Source organism: Diadema setosum, chromosome 21 (assembly GCF_964275005.1).
Source record: "Diadema setosum chromosome 21, eeDiaSeto1, whole genome shotgun sequence".
NCBI lineage: Eukaryota > Metazoa > Echinodermata > Echinoidea > Diadematoida > Diadematidae > Diadema > Diadema setosum.
The window spans coordinates 9571447-9598538 of NC_092705.1; the positions used below are offsets into that span (position 1 = coordinate 9571447).

A 27092-nucleotide genomic window follows, 5' to 3' on the forward strand; every position below is an offset into this window, starting at 1 on the left:
TGACTCGTCAGCTGTACGACTCATGGACCTATTTTCAATGGTGAACTGGTGGGCTGTATGACTCATGGGTGTCGGTCTTGTGGGATGACCCCAACAAGAATACAAGTAAATGATTACTGCAAAATACCAAATCTGCAGCTGGTAAAAAATAAGGTAGAGAGGATGTTTCTGGTGCAGCAGTTAATGGTCATCCTGCTTTGTAAATACCACAGGTATGTCGACATATCACCTCTTCCCTATAGGCCCTACATTATGGACAGGAAGTGAGCTGAAATGCAGTCAGCTAGTCACAGTCACATTTGACCTCTGCGCGGAGACTCGAGGAATGTCTCGGAGAATCTTTACTCGCTGGTTGATCACTGTGAACAAATCTTGTGTCCACATGCACAATTTGATTGCATTTAGTTTCTGTGTTTTTGTTTCTGTTTTCTTTTTTAGTTTTTAATTCATTTTACCTTTGTTACATCACTACACAATACATAAGCCACTGCAGCACAGGTTCCATATGGTAGCTGCTCTTGTGACGTGCGTGACCCAACTTTCAAAACACATTTACTGCACGAAGCAAGATTGCTATGACATTAAATTTTGCTTTCAATTTCATGCACCAATAAGCCAAGTCTGGAAAAAAAAAAAAAACATGACAGTAGCTTTGTGTCATTGGTGAAAAACAGAAAGGGCAATCGAACGACATCACCACATAACAAATAAATATTTTCAAGCTGATTTATCAACGAAGCCTTCTGTACACATATATAATTTTTCATAACACTGCCAGATTTTTCTCTGTATTTGCCAATTGACAATGTACAATGTGTACATTGACAATACACATATACACCAATCCATGATGAACTTTGACATGGTAAAGACAAAAACGAAACAAACAAAACAACATAATCATATCTATGTCCTCATTTTGAATACACTAGTATTGCCTTGCTCAACTTTTAAGTTGAATATCTCAATGAAATGTAATGTGACCATTTAGTTACATTCACGACATGGTCTATGCACACCACACAAGCTGAAAAAGGCCAAAGTGGTTCCCATGGTTATGCAATTTCTCAGCTCACCCTCCAACGATAATCTGAATTCTGGAACAAACAAACTATCTGACATTACAATTTGTATGTGGGCTATACAATATATTCGGCATTGTTGTTTGAAAAAAGTGTTGTAGAAAGTCAACATCAGATTTTGTTGATTAATAGTCCAGAGAGAGAGAGAGAGAGTGTGTGTGTATGTGTGTGCAGCCATACAACTGCATTAATTGCGCAATGACTCTGACTGTAGTCCCATGTATGCATATCTGTGGAGTGCTTTTCCGCATAAGGAATAAGCGGTTATATAAAGAAGTTTACAAGGATAGACAATAATAATATAGATCTCTTGTGTCTTGATCTAAGCTCTTGATATACCTTCATTTTCATTCTTTGTGACTTCAAACTATATGAGCCATTATAGGCGTAATAAGATGGACCACTATGTCGGGTGACACCTGCTGGGTGATTTGTCTAATTGGTGCCCAAGTGTTGGCATAAATACGACTTGTGAATCCATTACATTCAATGAGGAAGTAATCAAACAAATAGAAAGATATATATCTACACTATATATCATACAATAAGTACTGATTTCATCAATTGATTGAAATAATCGAAAGAGGCTGACCCATAGAAACTAAATGTGAGTGGTGTTCTCGTAGTTACCTAGCTATGTCTTTCTTTGTTTTTATAGTCTATCACAACAAAACTTAAAGTTAATGTGGATGAGCATGATATGAGTGATGAACTTTCAAACTGAACTCGCTCTTCAACCCAGATCGGGCCAGAAAACAGGATACCCCATAGTTGCCGCAAGCCCCTGCAGAAATATAACATCCTCAAAATTCCATAGATGGAAAAGCAGCAATGCAGCCGTTACTTAAAACTTTTTTTCTTACTTACAATTGCTGAATAAATTGAATGCCAGTGACTTACACATGGAAACAGAGACAATTTTCTCCTCTTCAAAATGACACATAACTTGCTGATGTTCCTCGTTTTTGTTTGCCTATCAAAGGCAGTTGTTTTGAGAGCTGTCTGTCTGAGTGCACTTACAGGTACAATGTGGAAAAGCGGCTGGCCTCCTTGCGTATTTGTGAGGGCGCATGTGCTGGCCTGATTTGGGTTAAATGATCCTTAAGTCTTTAATGTGGAAATACATTCATAAATAGAAAGACAAAAAGACTGACCGACATCATATTCTGCTGGCCACTTGTATAGTGGACATGACACTTACTTCTACGAAGGACAGGACAGAGAGAACTCTTCCATTGGCCATGAATAGCCATGAACTTCAAAATCATGCAGATGAAGGCATAAAAGGCATTTGCATCACAAAAATCATGAAAAGGTGATTCGCTTCTGTTTGGCATCCATATTTCCACATAAATTGTGACCGTGTGCATTTTATATCTCGAACTCTGTTTACCGTCCTATGCGCATCCAAGTTTCTCTGCTGGCTCTACATTACTGTCACATGGATGACCTATGATTGAACTGAGCTCTTTCGTGACAGTGGATTCCTCTTACAACATTTGTCGCATAGTGCTCAGTTTCATCAGATGGATACAGATATTTATAGTTATGAGCACTTTCAGTACGAAGATATATCAGGTCCCAACTGCTCCACATTTAAGTGTGCTCTCAATCACGCGAGAAAGTAACCAATCCTGACGAAGTCAATTTCAGCTTTAAAAGTCACATCCCCTCTGAAGAAAAGGAAAGAGTTGAGGCTCTCATTTCAATAAAGATGCTATGACTAGCAATAAACTTGCTAGAATTGCAATGCCTTGTAGCAGCAGCCAATAAGGAGGCAGAATCAGCATTCAGATCACGTCAACGCATTTGTTTCTCAGCCTCCAATCATGTCTGGACGAGGAAACTCTAGCAAGGCTCGCACCAATGTCAAGTCTTAATCTTTTCATTTCTTTTCATTTCCAGGACACCTGCCACTGCAGCAAGAGTTTACCATCATAGCAACTTTTCATGAAATGGGCATGTTTCACGAAGCTCTAAAATCAATCCAAAGTTCAAGTCAACTGACCCTAGGGACAATTTTGGATCAATCAGTCCTAGGAAATTAGGACATGTTTCACGAAGCAATTTGGGAACATTATATATCTTGTGCCCACCTTGCCACATCTTGAATGCCTGTGTAACTTTCCTAACTAGATCAGGGCCCCGTGTCATAAAACTTGTTATCAGTGACAGGTTGCGATAGTTGTTACAAGCTACTGAAATCCTTGCGTCAAATTGGCTAAGAGCAAATTTGTCACAGAAATGTGGCAGTTGTCGCTGATAACAAGTTTTATGAAATGGGACCCTGATCTGAATCTGTCCCAACTCGGGTTCATTGTGTGGCTCGATAATACTTTCCTTGTTAGTGTAAGAGTCCCCTGGGAAAGGCACTTTTCACCCCACTGCCTATATTCCTGTGGAGGGCATCCATAGCTCCGTCCTACAGTTGTTTGCTTATAAAGCATTCATTGCTTCCTATATGCGGCCACATAAAACAAACACAATTCCAATCACATCAAATCTGACCCGCAGCAATTTTGTTGATGTGTTTGTGATAACTTAATCAGTCAGTGAGTACTTCAACCTCCCAATCCATGCACTAAAAATCTTAAGGGCCTGATAAGTATAAATATCATTTTGGAGGGGAATGACATTGTAAATCTGTGACTTGAATCCATGAAGTACATACCAGCCGATGTTTTTGGACCATGTGACAACATACCACCTGTGAATCTTTTTGCCTGTCAAGATCACAGTGGTCAAGTCCTAATGCTTGTGTGCACAGACTTTGTTGCATACAGCAGTTTGACTACGGCATGCATTATATGTAGCATCGTGTACACTGGACCAAACATGCTCTCTACACAGTGAAATATTGCCACGCAGCAACTTTTTGCCACTGACCAGACATGCACGACAAGACTGTATAACACTGCAGGTGACAAGATTTTGTTGACACACCACACTTCCTAATGGCCCTCTTTGTTTAAACTCAATTCTTTGTTCTTTTTTCTTCTCAGTTGAGTTATGAAATGTGGTATACATAACCACTACATTAATGAAAATTACTTCAAAACATCTCATTTTGCCCAAATGTTCTCAGAAAGAACTATGTTCTGGAACGAAACCCCCCTCCCCCGAATCATGTGGAATTAACAGCCACCATGATTTCAGAGTTTACTCTCCCTCCTGATTGAGCACATTCACTTTGGGCAGACATCAATTCGTGCACTCCTACTATCCACAAAGGTCTGTGGGAGCAGTGCCACTCACAACTAGCCCACATTGAACCTTGTCTGGTCTGGCAGCCATCATCATCCTTTAAACAAGGAAAACTAATCACGCATCACAAGCACACATTAACCCTTACTGTACTTTCTGTGCCGAATAGCACATATCATGTCTGTACTCAAACTGCCACTAAAATGGAGATTCACCTCGCCCCCTTTCATCCTTTTTCCGTCATCATGGCCATCCTGTTTGACTGAGGCACATTGTTCTGCCCTAAGTGGGCTGGCTGACATAATATAACTAGGTTAAGGTTTTGGGGGGATGTATTGCAGAGAGTTAAATTCAAGCCTGGCTCAACCTCTTGAAGGTCTAATTGCCCTGATTTCTGCCTCTGACAAACTTTTGACATTTTTCACTTACAACACCACAACACATCTTATTCTAAGATACATTTCCTTGTCATCTTAACTCCATGATCAATATTTCCTTTTATTTCATTTAAAGATTAGCTGTCATGCACCCCACTGACAGCATTCATAAGTTTGAGGAATATATCCCTTCATTTAGTTTTCCATGAATAGTCCCTGGGGAGAATTCCAGGAAAAGGTGATAGTTCCATTGATACAACCCTTTACTACCCCAGAGGATAAATATGTCCCTTCTTTAGTTTTCCACTAATAGTCCTTGGGGTGAATTTCAGGAAAGGTGATAGTTCCATTGATATAAACCTTTACTACCCCAGTAGAGGATGAAACACACAAATTGGAAAGACACCCAGATCCATACAACATCCTGACAGAACCAGTTCCATCCGGATTTGACCGCTCCTTGATGCATCCCTCCAGTTACAACCACAAGGTCTGTCTACCAGGATCCCCACCTCTACCCTTGTAAAGTCTTCATGGCAGATTAGATAACGATGTCTGCCTCCGCATGGCACAGAACGCATGGGTCAGAGGTCGAAGGATCCAACCCGGGATGCCTTAAAAGAGTCATGTTGTCTGTGCCACGCCTTTGTTTCCTAAAACGGGGCCCACAGATGGTTACGGTTCTCACTCTAGCTGCATGTGGATCTCGCGGTGATCTATGATGGGGCCGACGTTGGCCACGGGATCCTCCATCATGATGGCCATGTTGCCCAGGGTGCCGTGGTCGCCCGTGGGCGTCACGGCGGGCGTGTCCTCGTTGGACTGGTAGAGCACCTCCCGATCGCTCTTGCGGTGGTGGTGGTGGTGGTGATGGTGGTGGTGCAGGGCTTTTTGGCGGGGCGAGTTCAGGGAGATGGCCTCGGGGTTTATTGAATGGTTTGGATTCCTCACCCTGGAAACCAACATACAGCAGAGCATTGAAAGAGGTAGAATTTTTACATTAGTAGTCCTCCCTTGCTAATTTCGTCAAGTGTGTTCTGGACTTCGGTTGAGGTGAGGATTTAGCTTTTAACATTTTGTGAGATACTCAGAAACCACTCTATGAGATGTCAAAGAGCATGCAATTCTAAGGGGTATCAAAAGTTTATTTGATGAAAATCGGTTTTGAAATGGCTGAGATATCCAAAATAAGGTGAATCAAGGAGATCCTAATAAAAGGCGTGGCCTGTCACCTTTTATCATTATCACTTTTTTGGATATCTCAGCCATTTGAAAACCAATTTTCATCAGAAAAACGTTGAATCCTTCTTAAAATTACATGCTCTTTCATATTTCATCAGAGGTTTCTCATTATCTCACTTAAGAATGTTCAAAGCATGAATCCCCACTTCAACCAGTACTGTACAGTCCCTTTAAGCAGACCTGCTCATGAGAGCAAAAAGGTAGCAATCTGAAGTATATTCTCGCTTAGAGAAAAATAACCAGTGCATATCAGGTCCAACTTTAATCAAACTTTCACAACTAAAAGTTGACCTTGTACAGAGCATACATGTATCTAGCACTCTGTTTCACATTTGTGTATAACAATATGAAAAGAAAGCCCTCATGTAAATATTGCATAGTCAATCAAATTTCACTATATGACTATCATTATTACTATAGTGCATGGTTCAGTTTTGCATCAGAGCATCTCAACAGTGATCACTTCTCCCACTGTGTCCATCTACTGTTTTAACTTTACATAAACCAGCCACTATAGCATAACAGAGCTGATTTAACGATGACTTAGAAGAACTAGAACAGTGGACTCCCGTTATAACGAAGTCCTCGGGACCGGCAGTTTTCTTTCGTTATATCGAAATTTCGTTATAACCAAACAAATAAACAATAAGAATACACAGAGTGGATGATACTGCAGTCCGTATTTTTACTTTGTTTTAACCGGAATTTTGTTATAACCGTGTTCGTTATAACGGGAGTGGACTGTAACCATAGCAACAGATAGAAATCTTCAAGCTTGTCACAATTGAGAAGAGGCACAATCAATGTATTAGGAAGACAGGTCCTGATGGCAATGTAGCACCAGGTAAGTAACTCTCAAAAATTTGTAACATAGGTGATAATCTTCACTTTGACAAAGCTGTCCTTTCTTGTGCAATAAGAATTTAAAATGTTCATAAACTGTTCTGCTCCTGCTTTCTTGAAAGTGAAGGACTTGACATGTCCAGTTGCCCATGGACAAAGTAGCACTTCAAGTTCCAGGCAAATGTTAGCATAGTTTAGCCTGGCTGATCATTTAACCTGTACAGCAAGTGGGTTAGACTTATAATCTCTTTACATTCCGGAAGTGACTCAGGGTGTCTGGTTGACAGGTTTGACCTCTGAAATCAATACTAGGTCATAATGTACAGTAAGGTCAATATCACAGGAAGTGGTTGGCCCTCCCTTCATCATTTCCCCTTTTCTGTTACATAATCAATAGATGACCCTTTGTACCAGTGCAGAATGCTGACAGTTTTTGTTAATGGGGAATTAACCTCAAACATACTTGTGAATTCAGTGAATGCAGAAATATTAGTAGTACACATTTAGTGAAGGTGGATGAAAACCAGACAAATCCAAAAAATTTTATCTTTTAAAAGCTTAAAAAAGTCAAAAGCGACATTTCCTTTCAAACAAAACTAACAAGTATGCCATATATTTGGCAAAGTCTTATTTTTTTTTTTTTCACGAATCAGGACTTCCTGACAATTTCACTTGCGGTTAAACTCGCAATTCGGGGAGTGCAGTAACGACTGAAGAAATGTCTACCTGTACATCACATTCATGTTGAGATCACCATTGATATTTTCACACGTTGTCAAATTTGCGAATAGCACCCATCTCGTGAAATATGCGAAAATCAAAACCTCCTGAAAAATATTACGTATACAGTAGTTAATTGGCATCTCATGCAACCATCTCACCTCTGAAGCAGAAAGATCAGGCCCACGCAAACGAGCGAAACAGCATCGACTAGAACCCAGGCAATCAAGTATGTTGTCTTTGTCTGAAAAATAAGCAGAAATGAAGACTGCAGTGAGTAGAACGAAATGCACAGCAATTTTTCCTTAAAAAAAAACAAACAAAAAACTTGTTGGGCCTATTGTCTGGGTCGAATGCATTGTACAATTTATGTCGACAGAAAAGGATGTTCATAACGCTTGGACCATTTCTAGAATGAATAAACCTCAAAAATCACCTACAAACAATTTGATATATAAACCAAATACTTCAATGCCTTAATTTTTATTTTTTTTTTGCAGTATAATAAACACATGTGACAAGTAGAAGTTACAAAGTATAAGAAAGCTCTTCTTCCAGCCCTTATTCTGACATTCAGTCATATGTTCTGACAACATCAATAAACCAAAAATGAAATATCTGAAGATACATAGTGACTGACACTCACAGACAGACAGAGATGAACAAAGATTTACTGTTATGTATGTATGCATGTATGTCATAGACCGACAACATATGGATTCATATTTGCTCATAAATTGTGTTGAAGTGTGAAAAAAATTGAGTCAATGAACCTACCATCACTAAAGCTAACTGATGGAACAGGCATATACTTGATCACTTCAGAGTTCTTTTTTATATTCTAAGCAATGAAGAATTGGATGAAAAGCATAGCACAAGCATGAAAAATTATAAAAACAACACTGACTGACCAGTGTTAGTTGACACAAGAATTGTATTGGCCTTGTTAGGACCAAACAGCAGAGCAAACATCTTTGACTTGGGCAATAAATCCAGTGTCCCCCCCCCCCCCCCCCAGGCCAGCCAATACTACATTACTATTTATGGTGTACGTATGTATCAGTCTCACCATGTGCCAGATGGGCGTGTCCACAGTCTCAAGGATGTGGCAAGCACTGGTGGTGACGGACGACGCCCCCACACACCAGTAGAGAGAGAACAGCCACACTTCATTAATGGTGTAGACATTGGTTGTGATGTTTGCCTGGCTGAAGTCACTGAAATATGACATGCGGGAAGCAGAAAAAGTCAGAAATTGTTAAAAGAAAAGTTGAGGGACAAAGAGAGAGAGAGAGAGAGAGAATGAGAGACAATTAAGCAGATACACGTAGATAACTACAGACTTGGTTATTCAAAATGGTCCTGCACTTTGGTAAACATTAACCCGTTGTAGACGAGTCCCGAGAATACTCAGGCAGGTGTCTATGGGAAATGCATGTTACAGAAAAATCAGTATGTTCTCAATGGGTTAAATAACAATAGCAATTTTACAGAGTTCTTCATTAAAAAATAAATCAAAAACAAAGAACATACAAGAATTACCCGGATATTTCAAACTACAGCAATTGCACTATGACTCTAAGTGCAATTGCCATAATTTGAAATATCCAGGTAATTCTTGTCCTCACAAAGAGTGCACTGTTCTCAATGATGTCTTATAGGACCAGGAGATGGCAAAATGGACCTTAATTATGAAGGGCATTTCAGTGTGAAGAAAACTAGTCTTAGGAATGCCTGCTTCTGAAAAACAGGGGAAAAAAACTTGTACCTTAATAGAAAGACTCAGGAATTCAAATTACTGATTCATATGTCAGGGCAAAAGCAATTTGTCTTTCAGTCGCAATAAATACTTTACACAAATCTCTCTTTTGAATAAATATGCAGTACCCACTGCTATACGGAATCACAATCATCACTGGCTATTGGGCAGAAGCTCGATAGTTTTTGAGTGAATATGACGCCTGACTAGCGTTCAGCAGGTCGTTGGTTTGAGTTCAACTGTAGTATGTATGCCCATGATTTTTATCTTGGCTACTAGTACTAAAACACTGAATAATCAGTGCTTATTTATTTCCATGAAGGGCAATTTGTCAAGTAGTTGCAATAATAGTGTCAGGAATATGAGGAAGTTTGAATGATCAGCTTTTCAGAACTGCACATGGCCAGTTTCTCATGCGATTGATTTCTCATACTAAATCAAACTACATATTTTAAGGGGGGGGGGGGGGAGATGAGAAGAAGAGCAAATGGATGACACTTTCCTTATCCAATTACTTATGGCTACAAAGTATGAATATATGAAGACTTTTATTGCAAAATGAGCTAACTCCATTCTTGTTAAGTTGAGATATTTGTGATTAAAGCTGCTAAAAAACAAAGAAAATAATAAGAAAATACAGGATGTTTTTAATCATAACTTCTAGAATATTCCTTATGTTAAAAGTGAGGTATTACTGGAAAGGTTTAATTTTGCTGTATCTGATGGTGGACTTTAATACTTTGAAATGTTAAATATCGCACTTAGCTCATTTTGCAACAAAACTCTTCATATGCAACTGTCACATGACTACATAGAAATGAGGGGAAACCGTAAGGGAACTTACAGTATCTGTTTATCGTCCACCTCAAAATACTCCATGCTGACTTTGACGATGCCCTTCTCATGGAGTTCTTTGGGCATGTGACGTCCACCTTTCACCGCCTGCACAAAATCGGGCGCGACTTGGCGAACGTATTCCCTCTTTTTATCTGACAGCCACCAGATCTTGAGGTATAAACATCGACACGCCAAAATGAAATCAAAATACACTGTCTGCACAAAATGGAATACCATGCTTGGGATTGGGCAAAGAAGATAATCAGTACGAGAGATGCAAAAATAACTTCAGTTTTGCACTGCACTTGACTATATTTCATATTATGCCATTATGAACATGAAAACAGCGATGAACTTGACTGTTGATAAATGTGTGTTCCTATTTCTGTGCTAACATCGCCGATTCTCAAATGTACAAAGGATTAACCCGTTGAGGATGAGTCCCACATATACTTGGGCAAGCATCTATGAGAAATGCATGCTGTGGCAAAACCAGGCCATCCTCAACAGATTAACAACAACATATCTCAAGTTACTGGGAGGGTAAAACACATACCCCTCTTCCTCAAAGTTGTAAAATTTTGGTCCTGATAAAAAAAAAAAAAAAAAAAAAAAAAAAAAAAATCTAGGTGTTCTAGTAGTGAGTACCACATATAATGGTTTGCTTTTCATTAAGCCTCTCCTCTGATGAATATTTGATCTTCATTTGCTTTTGTGACAGGGTGTTTATTTATGCAGATGAAAAACACACTTGGGAGAGATTTGCATCCATGGATGTTGTTGCCCTGGTAACCAACCATACCGGTGCTCCTCACCTGACTCTGATTTATCCCAGAGCTGAGGATGGTGTCCACGACAACTTCAGTCACGTTGTGGCGGAAAGGATGGTTCTCAGGAGTCTCGTAGAGGTCAAAGGTCACGCTCCTGTTGTACTTGATCCCGAGCATCATCAAGTCCGACAGTCTCATGACCTTCTGTTCCGCGATCCTCTCTCTTGTTTCTTTCGAGAGCGAAGCAACGGTGTGAAAGGGGTCTTTCTGCAAGTAGCAAGGCAGGAAAGGTATCTCTGTTTAATAGCACACTCTATTCAGATACTCGCCTGTACAAATAAAAATGTTTCTACTTGCTACATTCTCTTTTGCTGCGCAGTGTGAATCATACAGCGTAATGAATGCAGCAGTCCATGTTGGCAAGGGTCAAAATCAACAACAGGTCCTTTTCATAGCATTCTACGGAACTATCTACCCCAGAATTTAAGACAAATGACTAACATTCATGAATTCAAGTCTGCTTTGAGAAAAGCATCTTTTACAGTCTAAACAAACTCGAAACTCAGTACCATTGCAGTTGCATCTGTACATGTATGTTCTATTACAGTCTTTCCTTTCCTTTCCTTGAGCACAGAGGGATATATACACTCAGTGTCATGTACTTTGTAAGCATTGTTGATTGTCATTATTATAATTATTATCAGCACGACAGACAATGTAATAAACCTTGACATACTGTTTCTAGTGATGAATAACTAATACAATGATGTAATTTTCATGAACTAGCCCATCCTCCACTGGCAGACATTTAATATTTAATCCCTTTAAAAAAAAAAGGCAAGACAGGATATTCTGAATTCAGCAGATATAGGGACCAAACCCCATGAATTTTACCATTAGATGTTGTTGTCATAGTAACCACACCATCAAGCCTTTGATTCCAAAAATATTTGAAAATTGATATGAATTTAGCAACAAGAGATATTTGAGATAGTTATCTTCCCCATTATTACTGTAAACTGAGGAATGTTCGTACGCATTTTATTTTCGCAAATTTTGTGAGCGCCAAGATTTGCAAAATTAAAATGCACACAACAGTTTTTGTCTACACTATATGCATTGAATGCCAGTGGCAATTTGCGAAAATTTCATGCCGCAAAAAAGACCGTCAGCTCCAATTCGCGAAAAATTCATACCGCGTATATGTCATGTTTTACAGTATTCTCTTCCAGGACCAAAACTATAGACCATAACTATATAGTCCGGTTCAGGTGATACAATGCAGATAAGATGAATTGCTACCAAGGGGTGAGGTAAGGGGGGGTGTCCTCCCGATCTATGGGGGTGAGAGGGGTTTCAAATACCTTCAGGAACCAGGAGCCGGCGTCTAGCTCCTTCAGCTCCATCCAGGTGAAGAGCTCCGGCCGCGGGTCAGTCCTGTTTGGGTAAAGCTCGGGCACGTTGGTGGTTCGGTCTAGCCGGTCATCGTGCATCAAGAATGGGGTACCATCCCAGCTGGGAGGGAGAGAGAGAGAGAGAGATAGGTGCAGAGATGCTGAGAAGATGATAATGATCTAGCTCAAAGTTCCTTGCCAGGACTATGAACATAACAGGAAGGAAGATGTACATGATGTATCCTTTTTCTTTTGTTTTGTATTGTTTTGTTTTGTTTTGCTTTATAGACATTACTCATCATTGCATGGTAAAACATGAGGCGACATACATGTAGTGTGTGATATCTAATTCAAACTCTTCCCAACACTTCTCTGGGGTAAACAGTTTCAATCAGCAAGTAGACTGCCTTTTGCACTTGTGGAAGGTAGCTGCTGCCACTTGCAAAGCATCCTGCAAAGGGGGTGGGTTCTCTTACACAAGTTTCAAGTGGGGTCAGTGAATTCTTAAAGGGGCATAGTCCCGGTAGTATAGATGGCACTGTTGATGATACTGCCAATCACCATTAGCATTGATACGAAGGTTACCGAAGTTGAGCTGTCATCAAGAGTAAAGTGCGTAGGTGTTGCTAAGTAACGTTGCCTTTGTTGTCTTCTTTGCGCATCGCGCAGTCTGTAGTAATGCCAGGGTGCGTGTATATGTGCTTGTTATTATGACATCATAAAAGAACTTTGCTTAAGCTGTCATCCTCCTCAGCCGAATCATGAGCCGAACTGTGATCGGACCACTGACTACAGTGAATCGGACTTCTTCGGACTCGGGAAAGTGGGCCAAAGCGTAAGCGCCAAAGAGAAGTCGATAGCGTAGGTCTCTATAGGAAACTTCCGCCGTGCGCCCACGTACACATTTGACTAAAACACCGGGACCATGCACCTCTAAACTTTCAGCCCCTGAACTGCCCGCAGCCACTCTTGCGGGCGCACAGAGTATGCATGTTTAGGTGTAGTAGGGTATTGTGCAGGGAAATATTATGTATGTCTTTGCTTGTTCTGTATCACCCTAGTTTCAAATCTGACCTCTGTGAATGTGTCATCAATTCATCTATGTAAACCCACAGAAGAGATTTGTCCATTCAGCGTTTACTTCATTGAGGCAGAGGTTCACATTGCAAGAAATGTCGCCTTGCTAGTTTAAAGGGGCAAAATGGCAGCTCATCATGATATGATGAAATTCTTTGCTACAAACATGACTTCACTTTCAGAGCAACTGCTTATGTCTTGCTCTTGAAAGTTGATTTCCCACATATTTCTCAGTCATACATTTTAGATTACATAGACTAGGACGAGTTCACTTCATTTGCCGAGTCTGACTGCACTCAATCTGTACTACATCTTGCTAAAGGTACCGTTTACCATTGGGAGCAGTGATTTGAAACGTGTTCGAGTTATCACTTTTGATGCATGCTATATGCATAGGTCAATAGTATCATAAATCATCCTATCATATAAAAATGTCACAATAAAGCCACAAAGCCTAAAATGTATGAGACATCACTATTTTTTCAAGAAACCAATTGTAGACGGTTTATTCTATGAACAGTTTAATTATAACTGTTGTTCACATTTTGATTATTTAACAATACTTACATGTAACATTGATTATGCTGATAAAAATTTTTACACTGGTTGTTCAGAACTATCCTTAACTCACATTTTAGAACTATTTTGAAGCACTAAAGCTTGGTTTTTGTTTCATCTGCAAATGGTAAATAACGGATGGAATAGTTCTTTCATCAACTCCTAGACATGAGGATAGCCCTCTGTCCTTCTGACAATTTGCAACTGAATGAAAAGTGAGTCACACTTTTTTCTTCAGCCATAGGAAGTGATGAGGTGCTCCAGGGGGATGGGTTTGAGACTCAAGGTCAGGAATCACTCATACTGTACAGCTGATATACCTTAGGTTAATGTAATGTACAATGTATATCAAGCCCCTATATCTTCTTTTCACACCCCCACCTCCTCCCCCCCCCCCCCCCTGGTATTCTAAGATGTTGCGTCTGTGTATAATCTTTGGCATTGCTACAAAGTCTTGTGTTAAACACCAAATTAAGTGACCCTGGGTGCAAAACAGATGGAAAATTTCATGCAAGTTCCCCACTTTTCTTCTCTACGTTATTCCTTTTTCTATTGATATTTCTTAGAAGAAAGGAGTGGCTTGACCCTGAATGGACATTTTGATGGAAAAGTCCCTTGCTGCAAAATGGTATGTTGTAAAGTTATACACCCATATAGAAAATACGATAAGAGTACAATGCACATGTGACATCAGTTTAACAAATGTTTCGTCATCTTTTGTAATTAGGATATTATACTAAACGCTTTAAAGGGGAAGGCTAGTATCCGATCAGTGGGAATCAGTGGAAATGCTGGGAGATGATTGTTCCAATCCTTATGGGATTCATTCAAGAGTTCATTGTATATCTATTGTTGTGTGAAAATGATTTGCTTCAGAATGGTCTCATATTCAAGTAATGTGCAGTTTAATGCTTCCAGGTTAGCGTCCCTGGTCAGTGACGGAGCATTAATCTGCACATTACTTGAATATGAGACTGTTCTGAAGCAAATCATTTTCACACAACAATAGATATGCAATGAACTCTTGAATGAATCCCATAAGGATTAGAACAATCATCTCCTAGCATTTCCACTGATTCCCACTGATCAGTTACTAGCCTTCCCCTTTAATATATGTGACCGTGCACCTCAAAACGAACATAAAGTCGCACACACTGATTTTGCGTGAAGACTGAAAATAAGTGAAATGGGTCAACCTAGCCGAACTTGACTTTTTTATATTTTCTGAAAGAGCAGGTCTTCTTTTACATTATGCTAAAATTTGATTTCATAAAACGGGCAGGAAAGTGTGTTTTTTAGCAGTTTATCTCGAACATTTTAGGTAGTATAGTGTGATTAGGTGTGTCTTTAGAATCCCTTTTTCATTTCTGAAAAAACCTTGTCCACACTCTTCACTTTCAACTCTAATAACTTTTGAAAGGATAGAGCTACTGCTCTGAAAGTTGGCATTAATTATGGACAGAATGTGTTAATGAGGCATGTTTAATTTCAATTTAATCTGATAATCCCTTCATTGTTGTTACTCTGGTGGTTTACTTCCTGTTTTTTGTCCCATTCATCGCACAGCCAACACGGTTTGGTAAAGATTAAGCGCTTGATCCACAGACACTGTACTTCAGAGCCTTTTTTCTCAGTTCACACTTTTCCTGAGTTTGTGCTTTCTTTCCAATATTTAGATAGGTTAGGAGAGTCCATTTGATTTAAGTTATACATCATTTTAAAGCTTAAAGTCTGCTCTTTCAGAATATGGTCTTAACTAAAAATTCATGTCTGGCGACTTTTTGTTTGTTTTGAGGTGCAGGGTCACATATTATGATTTTGGAACCTACATCCTACAAGCCTTTGCTTTTTAGTAGGTTTGTCATATTACACATCATTTACATATCCTTATACCTTTGTGCATTTTTTTTAAATCTCAAATTGACTGCTGTGTTAAACATATTTCAAAAAAAAAATCAAAATGGAACATGAAACTTGTATGAAACGTGGAATATGGAACAAGAATAAAAAGACAAAATAAAGCGGGGGGGGGGGGGGGTGGTTGGGTGGGAACGAGGACAAATCATGGAATCTCAAACACAGCTAGCATCAGTCAAATGGCGTGGAATATCCCGAGGAAGTTACCTCAATCTGACACTGCTTTCAAATCCATACACGCTGTGATTGGCTGCCGTCTCAAAGGACATCATGGTGTTCTCGGGTGCAATCTAGATTAAGTAAAACGAGGTGGATACAGAATGTTAAACAAACTGACGCTCATGTTGTTGTACATGTGATTAAGCATCAGAAAACCTGCTAAAAGTTGTGGGGGTCAATGCTGAAGCAGTGCTGCAATTATGCTTTTTGTGAAAACAAGGGGAAGTTTTGATTCCTAGCCAAATTCAGCAGGGTAACAGGTTATTGTAGTGTTTTTACAATCTTTGGTTGACCCATCTTTTTTCTGTTACAATTTCATTTCTGAGTGAGTCAGGGCAGATAACATAGGTTAAATTGACCCTGAACTTCAAAGCCCCTCTATTTGTTTTTTCAAAGTACATGTAGCATATAGTTTGTTTGTTTGTTTGTTTGTTTGTTTGTTTTTTTCATTTTTTCATTTTAGTGGGTTGGGAATGTCTAATTTTGACAATTTATCTATTATTTCAAACATGAGAATCTGTGCTGTCAATAAATTAAAAAAAATGACTAAAATGTATTAACTTGATACAGAAAAAAAAAATGTCCCTTGTCATTGATATATGTTACTACAATGTAAGATCAGTTACAAATTCATGGGCTTTTGATAATTACACAACGACAACAACTACAAAAATGTTATTTGTCCAAAATAAGGGCTCAATAAAAATGAAGGTTTTCTTTTTCTACCTTATGAAATAATCACAAAGCATAATAAATTTACACACACACACACACAAAAATACAACATCAAATACCAGAAATGTTCATTTGGGGAGTTGAACTGGAAGAGTTTAACTCAAAAGCACATTGACCTTTCTGTTTGTAATTTTTCTGTGATAACTGTTTTTTGTTTTGTTTTTGTTTTTTTCTGCCCTGGATTACATTTCCAATTCTCACATCACTGACGGACACGGAAATGAACTTATCAACACTTGCTGTGCGGTTGTACTCTAATCTTGTTTTCTTTTTTCCCCTCAAATTCATGTGTTAAGGCACTGCTTGCGATGGGGACCCTGTCCTTGCTTGAGATGAAAACAAGTTGAAAATTGCTGAAATAGACAGAAATTTAGCTTACAAAGTAGCCCCTGGTTGGGCATCAAATTGGGCGATGGATTGAATCCAAGTACATAATGAGCATAATCAGCGGCATCAAATACTCAGGAAATTCAGCCAGCCCGACGGGCAGCGGAATATCGGCACCCTATAGCTTTAATTTTCATGTGTAGCTGACACAAATAGCTGCCTTGGCACTGACTGACTCCAGCGGCAATTTTTTTAATCCTGCAGTCACCCCTAAAACATGTCTGTTGATGTAGCTCCAAACTACTTTCTGTTCCGTCTATCAAATGCTTATATTGAAAAGCACATGAGCAAGAACTAAAAACAAAATTATTAGGTCGTTGTGGTGTTTTGGTTTTTTTTTTGTCTGTTTGTTTTTACAGATTACCATGATCAACTATATACATAAATGTACATGTACTTAAAAGAACAAACTAAAAAAAAAAATCTCCATTGTCTTTCTCTCTGACCGCAAAACTAATATGAGTCTGAGTACGATAAATCTCTGAGAAGAAATGACAGATAAGACATGTGGGAGTAGTAATCTAGAGAGTAAAAACAAACAAAACAAACCTACATCTACGTAGGGCAATTTGTCAATCAGCTGCAATGAAAACATCTCTGACGGAAGAATTTCATGTATTTGAACCAAAAAAAAAAAGACTCTTTAAAAAAAAAGATGAGAGGGAGAGGGCGATAGGGAGGGAGAAAGAAAGATGTGGCTGGGAGACGGAGACAGGGAGAGTTACAAGGAGAAAATGAGATGAAGGAAAAATTGAGAGACAGAACGAGGAGATGAGAGGAGATCAATGCCACATTCGTACCTGTTCCGCTCCTCCCAGTCCCATTAGCAGGGGCTTGGGAGGAAGGTCGCTCCTCTGGGCAACGCAGGGGACGTCCATGAAGAGGGGGATGATGTAGAAGAAGACCATGATGGCGACGTAGGACAGGAACATCAGCGTCCTCACGACTAGCGTTGAGAAACAGAGAAATAAAACCGTGGAAGAGATGGAAAGTTCAGAGAGATGTCTTGAAATGTTATACAAATTCAAGTTAAGCAGGTTTTAATCTTTAATTCATTGTTTTCAATGGCCATTACAACAGGATTAAAATTCTGCATGAATAAGGGTAGCAGGCAGTTTATTTCTTCAAACCATAGGCATGGTGGTCCCATGGTACAGGAGAGACAGCATTAATCAGAAGGCAATCTGGGTTCGAACCTTCTCAAAAGGCCGGTTCAGCCCATTTACATGGCAACAGAACTGAACAGATTGCACTGAGACATTTCACTTTTCATTTCAGATATTGTTTTTAATTTTTAAATAGACAAAATCAGGACAGTAACTAACTCTGTCTTGATTTATCTGCTTTAAAGGTCCAGTTTACAAAATGTACCTTTGGGAGCAGTGATTTAAAACATTTTCAAGATATCACATTTGATGCATATGTGTAGGTCTGTTGTATCATAAACATCCTACCATATAAAATTTTCTCAATAAAGCCTAATAGTAAAATACAAGAAGATATCCGTATTTTCCTCAATAAAACATAACTGTAGATGGTTTAGTCTGGAAACATTCTTATTATAACTATTGTTCACATTCTGTGTATTTAACAAAACTCAACATCAATTATACAGATTCAAATGTTTACAGTGGTTGTTTCTATCCCTAACTCAAATTTCAGAACTATTTAAAAGAACTAATACTGGGTTTTTGTTTCATCAGAAAATGGTAAATTATGCCTTTAAAACAATAGTGGTCCAAATTAGAGAGGGGCATTGTAATTTTGAATACCACTGTTTAGAGTAATACAGCCCAAGATAACATTCTACCCTACCTATAGTACAACATTTTTGTTTATCACATGGTAGTTTTTCATTATTTCTGTCATTATTCTTCCTGATCTTAGAAGACAAATCACATACCTTTCCCTACCAGACACTAACAAGATTTTTCTAAAAAAAAAAAAAAAATGCAAGTCTTTGCAAGTACAAGCTTTGCTTCTAACAAGGCATGTCATTATGATAATGCAACGCCATAATGATATAGTAATCAGCCTATAACCACAGCAGCCGAAAAGGTACTGTGGGAAAACTTAGGATGCTTGGCAAGTAGAGAATCAACACGAGTGAACAACGTCATGATACAGTAGATTGACTGCTCATGATAGCTGCATGATGGCAAATCTAGTGAACACTTCATTAGGCTGATGGGAAATCGATGGCGTGTGACGATAGCATCTCCTTCGCAGGGTTCCCTATCACGACGGAAGAAACGGAATTCCACAACTGTCCGCGTTGTAAAACTTTGCTGTATCGACAGCTCAGTTTGGGGAATGTAATGGCGCAGACTTCTGAATTTTCTGCTCAATTGACCACATTTCCTGGAATTAAAGTCTATGAAGCCAACATAATGAGATGTCTCATGGGAAAAAAGAGTTCAGGAAGTGGCAAAAACAGATTGACACAGCCACAGAATACAAACAAGACCATTACTGTGATCATTGTTGACACAAGGAAGTAAATATTATGTGACTACACACAGCTACACATTTTCGTTTTCTATGTTTACATAGTAATTGACCATTCTAATGTTTGGCTTTACTTGTTTAATCAGGCTATGCACTATCTTTCTCGGTACGTTGAGCACTGAGGTACAGTGAATGTGTATTTCTCTTTTGTTGTTGTTTTTTTACTGACAATCAACATCACTGATATCATTGCCATGATATCTATGCAAACTGTGTCTTACTTTTTCACAACAAATGTTTATAACTTTATATGGTACTAAACTGCAAATAGTTGGAGAAAAAAATGTTCCATCAAATGCTATCGATACTACCTTTACAGCCTTCTTGTTGCCAAACACAAATATTCTTGAATCACACTGGACTCTGAGATACATGTATGCTTGAATGTTTCACACCCCTAAATTATCAACTCTGAATATACATTACACACATTTGTCGTACATTACAAGTTCACTACGAACAAGAATACAAGCTACCTGAGTGGTCAGTTCTGTACCACACTCCCGCAAAAGGCCACGTGAGGGTTGTCAGGACAACGACCAGCACAATCTGGAGTATCGGGGATGTAACCTGGGGAAAAATTAAGCATGGGAAAGAAAAGAAGTCATGTAATCACACTGAATACAGCAAATTTCAACTACAGCAAGTGGGATGCCTTTGCCTATACGCATGGAAGTACTGCATACCCCAAATATGGCCCTTCTACATTTACAAGTTATACATTAAGTTCGCTGACCTTGACCTTTGACCCACTGTGCAGATAGTAAATACTTTCCAGATTCATGTACATTCATCTCCTCAAGCTGAATTACCATTGACTTTCCTTGCTGAATTCCCCTTGTGCAATAACATTCTTGGATTCAAGTGGGTGACCTTTAACCTTGATCTTTCACCCCTACCATTTTATCATGATAGTCAATTCTCATCCTTCTTCCCAAATCATATCACTTTCGGATGATCCCACCTGAAGTCATGATGGTTACAAATCGACATCATCAGGCCAAAGTTCGGTGACTTTTGCCCGAGCAGGAATTTGCTGTAAATCTGATCAGTGCAGCCACACATCATGCAGCATACATACTGATGGTACATGAATGTCAAGCATCAAGAAAATCTGCACAAAGGTTTGTTTTTATTTTTTTCTTCCTAAAACATGCCACAATCACAAGATCTGGGGCAAACAGACAGACAGACAGACAGACAGACAGAGAACCTGAAAACATATAAAATGCTTCTGGTACTCTGTTGGTGGCAGCTGAAAAGAAAAGAAAAGGGAAAAAAAACTTTTTTTGTGACTGGTGTCTTCAAAGACAATTCTCAAACGATCAAAGCCACACTCCATACCCTTCACATCTTCTGCTGGGTCAACTTTAAAGGTAAAACACAGTTCTCAGAAGGTCCTCTCAATTTTTATCTTCCACCATTTTGAGTTTTTACTTGCAATGCCTCAAAAGGGTCTACCGAGAAATATTTCTGGCCGAGTGACACAAATTGCCAGGATGGTGATGAGTCAGTTTGGAGTATTTTGAGATCAAGAGTAAAGCAATGAATTCGATCATATGTGCACAATTTTTATTCCTGAAAAGCCTTCCCCATTCAGTAGTGGGCAGGTACAAACTATTGTAAAATGCTACAAGGTGGATCAATCATGCCCTAGCAATCATAAATTCTAACCAAGCTGCATGCAATAAGCCAGTTCGGAGATAGCTCATGTGCACGTGGGTACAAATGACCTTTCATTTTTCTCAGATGGTTAGGCACTTCACTCAATTCAAAGCAACATAATGCAGCAGCTTGCCCAACATAGCAATTTATGGAACTCGTGTTCTAACCAGGGAGGTGTTACAGAGATGGAGTGGCAACTCTTAGTAATTCATGCAAACACATGTTTGGGTTCAAAGCGTTACAATGGGATGTCTAGCATTCCATTACGCTTTGAAGTCATGCTCGGCACCGCTCTAGTTGCAAGACGAAGTTCGGAGACGAAGAACGCATTTCACCTTTCGTTGAATTACAAGCTTTATTTCACCGCAAAATTTTAAATGCAATACTCGAATTGATTCAGAATAGTTTAGGAAAGAATTCAATATTATTAACATGTATTTCTAGTTTCTTCGTAATTCGCAAATCGAAAGGAAATGAAAATTAGGCCCTCTTAAAAACCTAATTTTTTCTATAATGCGCACATTTCCGCATGTTAATTTTCTATCTGTTAATAAGGAGATATTTTGATCTTTCAAATAAAGTACTCCGTTAAAGCGTGTTCCAGCGTGTTTTTAAACTATTTGCTGTTAAAATTGTGAGTTTTACACTGCATTTTCATTCGCTGCTCCAATTCAAGGTACACAAATTCGTTGTTGCCATCACATTGAAAGAGAGAGCGAATTGCAGTAGGAGCAAATATTTCTAGATGTGAGAGCGCTTGTCCCGATTATTGATGCTCTCTTTTGTCAAAGCACATGGGTAACACCTGTAGTTGAACGCATAACTTCTCGGCGGTGCCGCACATGACTTCAAAGGAGAGCTTTAGTTGCCTCTCCTTCTCTAGCACCTCCCTGTTCTAACAAAGAATGAACCTGTGTAGATGAAGTGCCCAGAATGGTTCGTCAATCAACACTTTGGGAAGCATCCATTTCATAGTGCTGTTTTGAATACATTAACAAACTTTTTTCTGTTTACATTGCCAAATACCAGGCTTGCTGTCAGGTGGATGTACTGGCTGCAGGCACCATTTATAAGGATGACATGAATATTCATAGCATTACAATAAATGCTTATCTCAGTGAAATTAAAAACCAACCTGTCTCTCGGTACAAATGACCTTTTTCTGCTCATGCTCAAACTGGATCCCCGAACTGGCTTATTCACTCTCGCATGGTAGATCTATGGATAATGCTATGAAATGATTTGTATCATCGATAATCAATTATCATAGAATTATTATAGAAACCACAATACTGTCTGCGTACCCATTTGGCTATAAATATTTCACATTTTTGTTGAAACCCAACTGAAATCATGATATCACACTGTTATGTCACACACTTCTCGTACATATGTGTACTCGTTAGAGCAAAAATTGATAGTTTCTATCGGCAGGTCTATGAGGGACTATGTTTTCCCTTTAAATCATGATGGCAAACACCATCTTTAGGGAGTGTGGAGGTGGCAGAGAGGAAGAGGGGCACCCTTGGATGGTGTGTCACGTTCAGCATGTGCTCTTCTCTATCTCCCGAAATGCATTTTACATGAAACGTGCCTGCAACCACTCCAGCTCCAGCTACGCACGACACGTATTTCAGCCATCCCTTGCCCACTTCAGCATGAACTTGTCACATTTAAATGTCAGCTGATTGGCACTCAGTGCCGTATATATTGTTCAATCTCGGCTTGATGGCTGTCATCCAATAGCAAGGCATGGGGCGAGATTGCATCGATCTCTTGGAAAATGTGGCAATGCATTTGCAAGCAAGCACGCTGGCATGTTCCCTGGCAACTGAAATCAATTACATCCTGTTGTTATATGTCAATTTGAAAATGCATTGAATTCAAATTACTGTCTCCATGACAACCAGTTTTGATAAATCTTTCGCTATAAATCCCATGGTAATGGATAACCCCTTCACGGTCCTACACGGAAACAGGCTTTACTGCACTGAACATAGGCATATTGCAACATTTAATCAACAATAATTGCTCCAAACTTGAATGGACATCACAGGAAAACCTTATACCCCCAGGAGAAAAGATGACAACTGTATTGTATGTTAATAGTGAAACAAAATGATGCAGATCAGTCCATATTTGAAAGAAATCACACCAACATCGTGTGAGGTAGTCATCCCTTTAATGGGTTGTGAGTCATCTAAACAAGGCGTACTTGTGGGCAGGGAGGGTGAGCTGTCTGAGTCGTATGATCATGATAATGCTTGCAACAAATTTTCCTCAGATTTTTTTTTTTCTTAAGAAGAAGAAAAAATGTCATTGGTTTCCATCTTTTCCTTATAACCATTTCCACATTTCTACTGAAAAGCATTTTAATGTCACCACACATATTGAAGAAATGTGATTGGTTTCCATTTTTTCTTTTACAACCATTTCCATCCTATTTCTACTGAAAAGCATTTTAATGTCACCACACATATTGGTATCATCTGCCATAGCAACAACTGACTCCTTCCCACAACAAAAAAAAAAAAAAGAGAAATGAAATGACTTTGTCTTTATGTACACAATGTAAACAAGGGGTTTCAGATTATGGTAAGGCATCCAAGTCACGCTGACCAGTATTGCCATACTGTGGCATGCATACGATGACATGTGAGACAAAAGGAATCTAAAGGTCACGACTACTTTTTCATTTGTCAAAGTGTATTCCAATGTTCACTGCTCTGTTGCTCATATGATTTTGGATATCCTAGGCAACTACCATAATCATAGTACTCACTACCTCAAAAGGGTAGATTACTGAATTTTCTATCCACTTTTGCCTGGTATTGTGAAATCTTTAAAGGCTTCCGTGGCGGTAGATCATTGGTGGTAGAACGTTGCCTGGTATTATCTAATGTTAGCACTAATTGCCATTATTAAATCATATGAAAGTCCTTAAAATTTTTGGTATGGTTTACTCATCTTCAACTGCCATGAGCTTGGAAAAAAAAAATGTTTTGTTTGTTTTTTTTTTTTATAACACAAGGTGTCCATTCAAACTTGGACATCAACACACATCAATTTGGCAACATTAAGGTACCGTTTACGATTGGGTGCAGTGACTTTAAAAAAATGTTCAAGTTATCACATTTGATGCATACGTATGTGTAGGTCAGTTGTATTACAAAACATCCTTTCATATAAAAATTTCATAATTAAGCCTGAAATAAAAGGAGATATCACTATTTTCCCCACTAAACCATAACTGTAGACGGTTTAGTCTAGAAACATTCTTATTATAACTATTGTTCACATTTTGTATATTTAACAACACTTAACATTGATTATAGATACTGATTCAAATTCTTACATTGGCTGTTTCTATCCCTAACTCACTTCTCACAACTATTTTGAAGCACTAAATCTGGGTTTTTGTCTCATCTGCAAATGGTAAATTATGCCTTCAAGACATAATTTCTTCTTCATTTTTCTCTTTAATGTGCTTTCATTGAAAAGTGGTATAGACACAATCTTATCTCTTATGGAGCAACCTGCATTTTGATGAACTTTGCCCAACAAATATCAGACCCTCCCTCCGCAGACATGGTATGACGCCTGCAGACTCGCTTCTGCATCACCAAACTTTTACCGAAAACCAAAATCCGGGACAATAATCCACCCCAAATCTGACCAGGGTCCAGGATCAAAGTGCCACGGCACGTGACTATCTGACTGCTGCAAGAATCATTCAGGAAACCAGGCGCATGCATGCATGCATGCATAGCAGAGTGTACCAGGATGTAGGGTGTACAAGGTTTCAAGCAATCTCTAATCCATTTCCAAGTTGTCTTGGATTAAATGGAACAGAATCCAATAAAGGGAACAGTCAAAGGTTTTGCAAAATTGGACAAAAGCCATGACGTCACTTTGCCCCAAATGTAAACTTTTCTTCCTTTCTTTGAAGTGAACTTTTCAATGACATGGACTTTGACTTTCAGCTGGGGGGGGGGGGGGAGTGAGGATCCATAAAGCATATTTTTCTTGACAAATAACCCATTAACTAAGGGGACCATATACATGTATGTCCTACATGAGATCTGTGGGGAAAAATAATATCTTGGCAAGCCACAAGTGTCAAAGTTCATTTCAGCACAGAGTTGCTTATGGTACCCCTCACTAAACAGAAACTTTGGCTATAATCCTTCGACTCTCCCGCATATCAATATAGTAGACCAGAAAAATATCATGTACATTGTAGCTGCAACAACACAACCACTGTCTGAAGTGGCAGCAACACACCAAGAAGAATGGCAGGAGTGTGCAGATGGCACCAACAACACAACCACTGCATCTAAAGTGGCAGCAACATAGTAATAAGAATGACAGGAGTGTGCAAATAGCGTCACCCCGTCATCAACACAAACGAGTGTTACACCTTCTAACTTTCTTTCTCATTTCTGAACTTTCTGACCTCTGTATGTGCAAAACATGAACAAAAAAAGAAAAGAAATAATATCACCTGACTGCACATGTGGCCTTCTACTTTCTACCAACATGAATCCTTTCAGATAAGGATGGAAGAGGTTTTTAAAGTGTCCCCAAAAGAAGAAGAAAGTTTGTGGCACAACAACTCAGGGGAATAAATCCCCAGTCATGCATCTCATCCAACTTATCACCAATTTTCCTGCTGTCATCAGTACATTACAGAAAAGGTTATTGTTACATTCTTACAAACTGTAAAATCTGCAAAACAAACACAGCTACTGACACAAGGACTTTAATAGTTTATCAAATCAGATGAAGTAGACCGTTATTAACTACAAATAAACTGAGCTCACACAGAATAAGATTTTCTAACTATATTTGTATATGGCAAGACAACAAAGATAATCAGTGCTGTTTTAATGCCCCTAACTCAAACTGTATAAACGGAAAAGGAAAATCCACCATGCACATTTTCTTGTCACTTGTGATGAAAAGGGTGAAAATGTCACAATGAACAAATATTTAAGCTATAAGTTTTCATATTTCAGTTACTATTTTTAGTCTGTCTTCCAATCTTGCTTCCTAATCTTTCAAAGCCCTTACAAGTAAAAAAAAAAAACAAACAAACAAACAAACAAACAAACCCAAAAAAGGTTCTCCCTTTAACTTTCCTTCTCTTACACACAGACCAGGCCTCATTAGGATAAAGGGGTTGCTACACCACCTTCCAAGCGATCCCCTTCGACCGCAACATACTGATTTCTCCTTGTCCTCACGCAGGATTTCCGATCTACTGTAAAGAGGTATCTATGTCCTGTGTTCTAGAAACTAACACTTCCTCGTTTTCAAACACGATGACTTCACCACTATTTTATCTTCCTTTTTCAAATGAACAACGAAAAAAATTGTAAAAACAAACACACGAGGTAATATGTCGGGCGCAGCAACTGCATTGAAAAATAACCAATGAATATGGCGGGATTATCATCGGCAGCTTTAAAGGTTAAAGTTCTCTTTTAGATAAAAAACATCCTGAATTTCTTCTTTCCTTGTTCCTTCTCTGATAATGGCACATGTTTAGAATTAAAAGATCTCCAGTTGATTTCTTAATCAATTCACTTGAAGACTTCACAATGAGAAATGCCAGTATTTTACAGGTTTCCTGCTACATTTTTCTAGGTCCCTGAGACACCGCTCAGTCAGCTTTAGCTATAAAGGGATTCTATTCCTTGAGTGAATATCTCTGTGTGATCAATAAATGGAAACTGAAATAACGTAAACCTCAATCAAGTTGACATTTTTTAACCATACAAAGTCTCTTCCTGTTC

The 27092-nt window shown here is 38.9% G+C and overlaps 1 protein-coding gene across 1 annotated transcript in view; it reads right to left on the reverse strand.

Annotated features, from left to right (window-relative positions):
• Nucleotides 1–5347: 5347 nt before the first annotated feature.
• LOC140244636 (glycerophosphodiester phosphodiesterase domain-containing protein 5-like) overlaps nucleotides 5348–27092 on the reverse strand; it is a 73679-nt gene continuing 51934 nt past the window's right edge. The window contains exons 6-14 of the mRNA XM_072324256.1: nucleotides 20106–20199; nucleotides 17922–18067; nucleotides 15988–16070; nucleotides 12199–12349; nucleotides 10880–11101; nucleotides 10072–10232; nucleotides 8538–8685; nucleotides 7630–7712; nucleotides 5348–5615 (exon numbers count right to left, since the gene is read on the reverse strand). Of these exons, the coding sequence (XP_072180357.1) occupies nucleotides 5348–5615; nucleotides 7630–7712; nucleotides 8538–8685; nucleotides 10072–10232; nucleotides 10880–11101; nucleotides 12199–12349; nucleotides 15988–16070; nucleotides 17922–18067; nucleotides 20106–20199 (1356 nt within the window). The remainder of the gene's footprint in view (nucleotides 5616–7629; nucleotides 7713–8537; nucleotides 8686–10071; nucleotides 10233–10879; nucleotides 11102–12198; nucleotides 12350–15987; nucleotides 16071–17921; nucleotides 18068–20105; nucleotides 20200–27092) is intronic.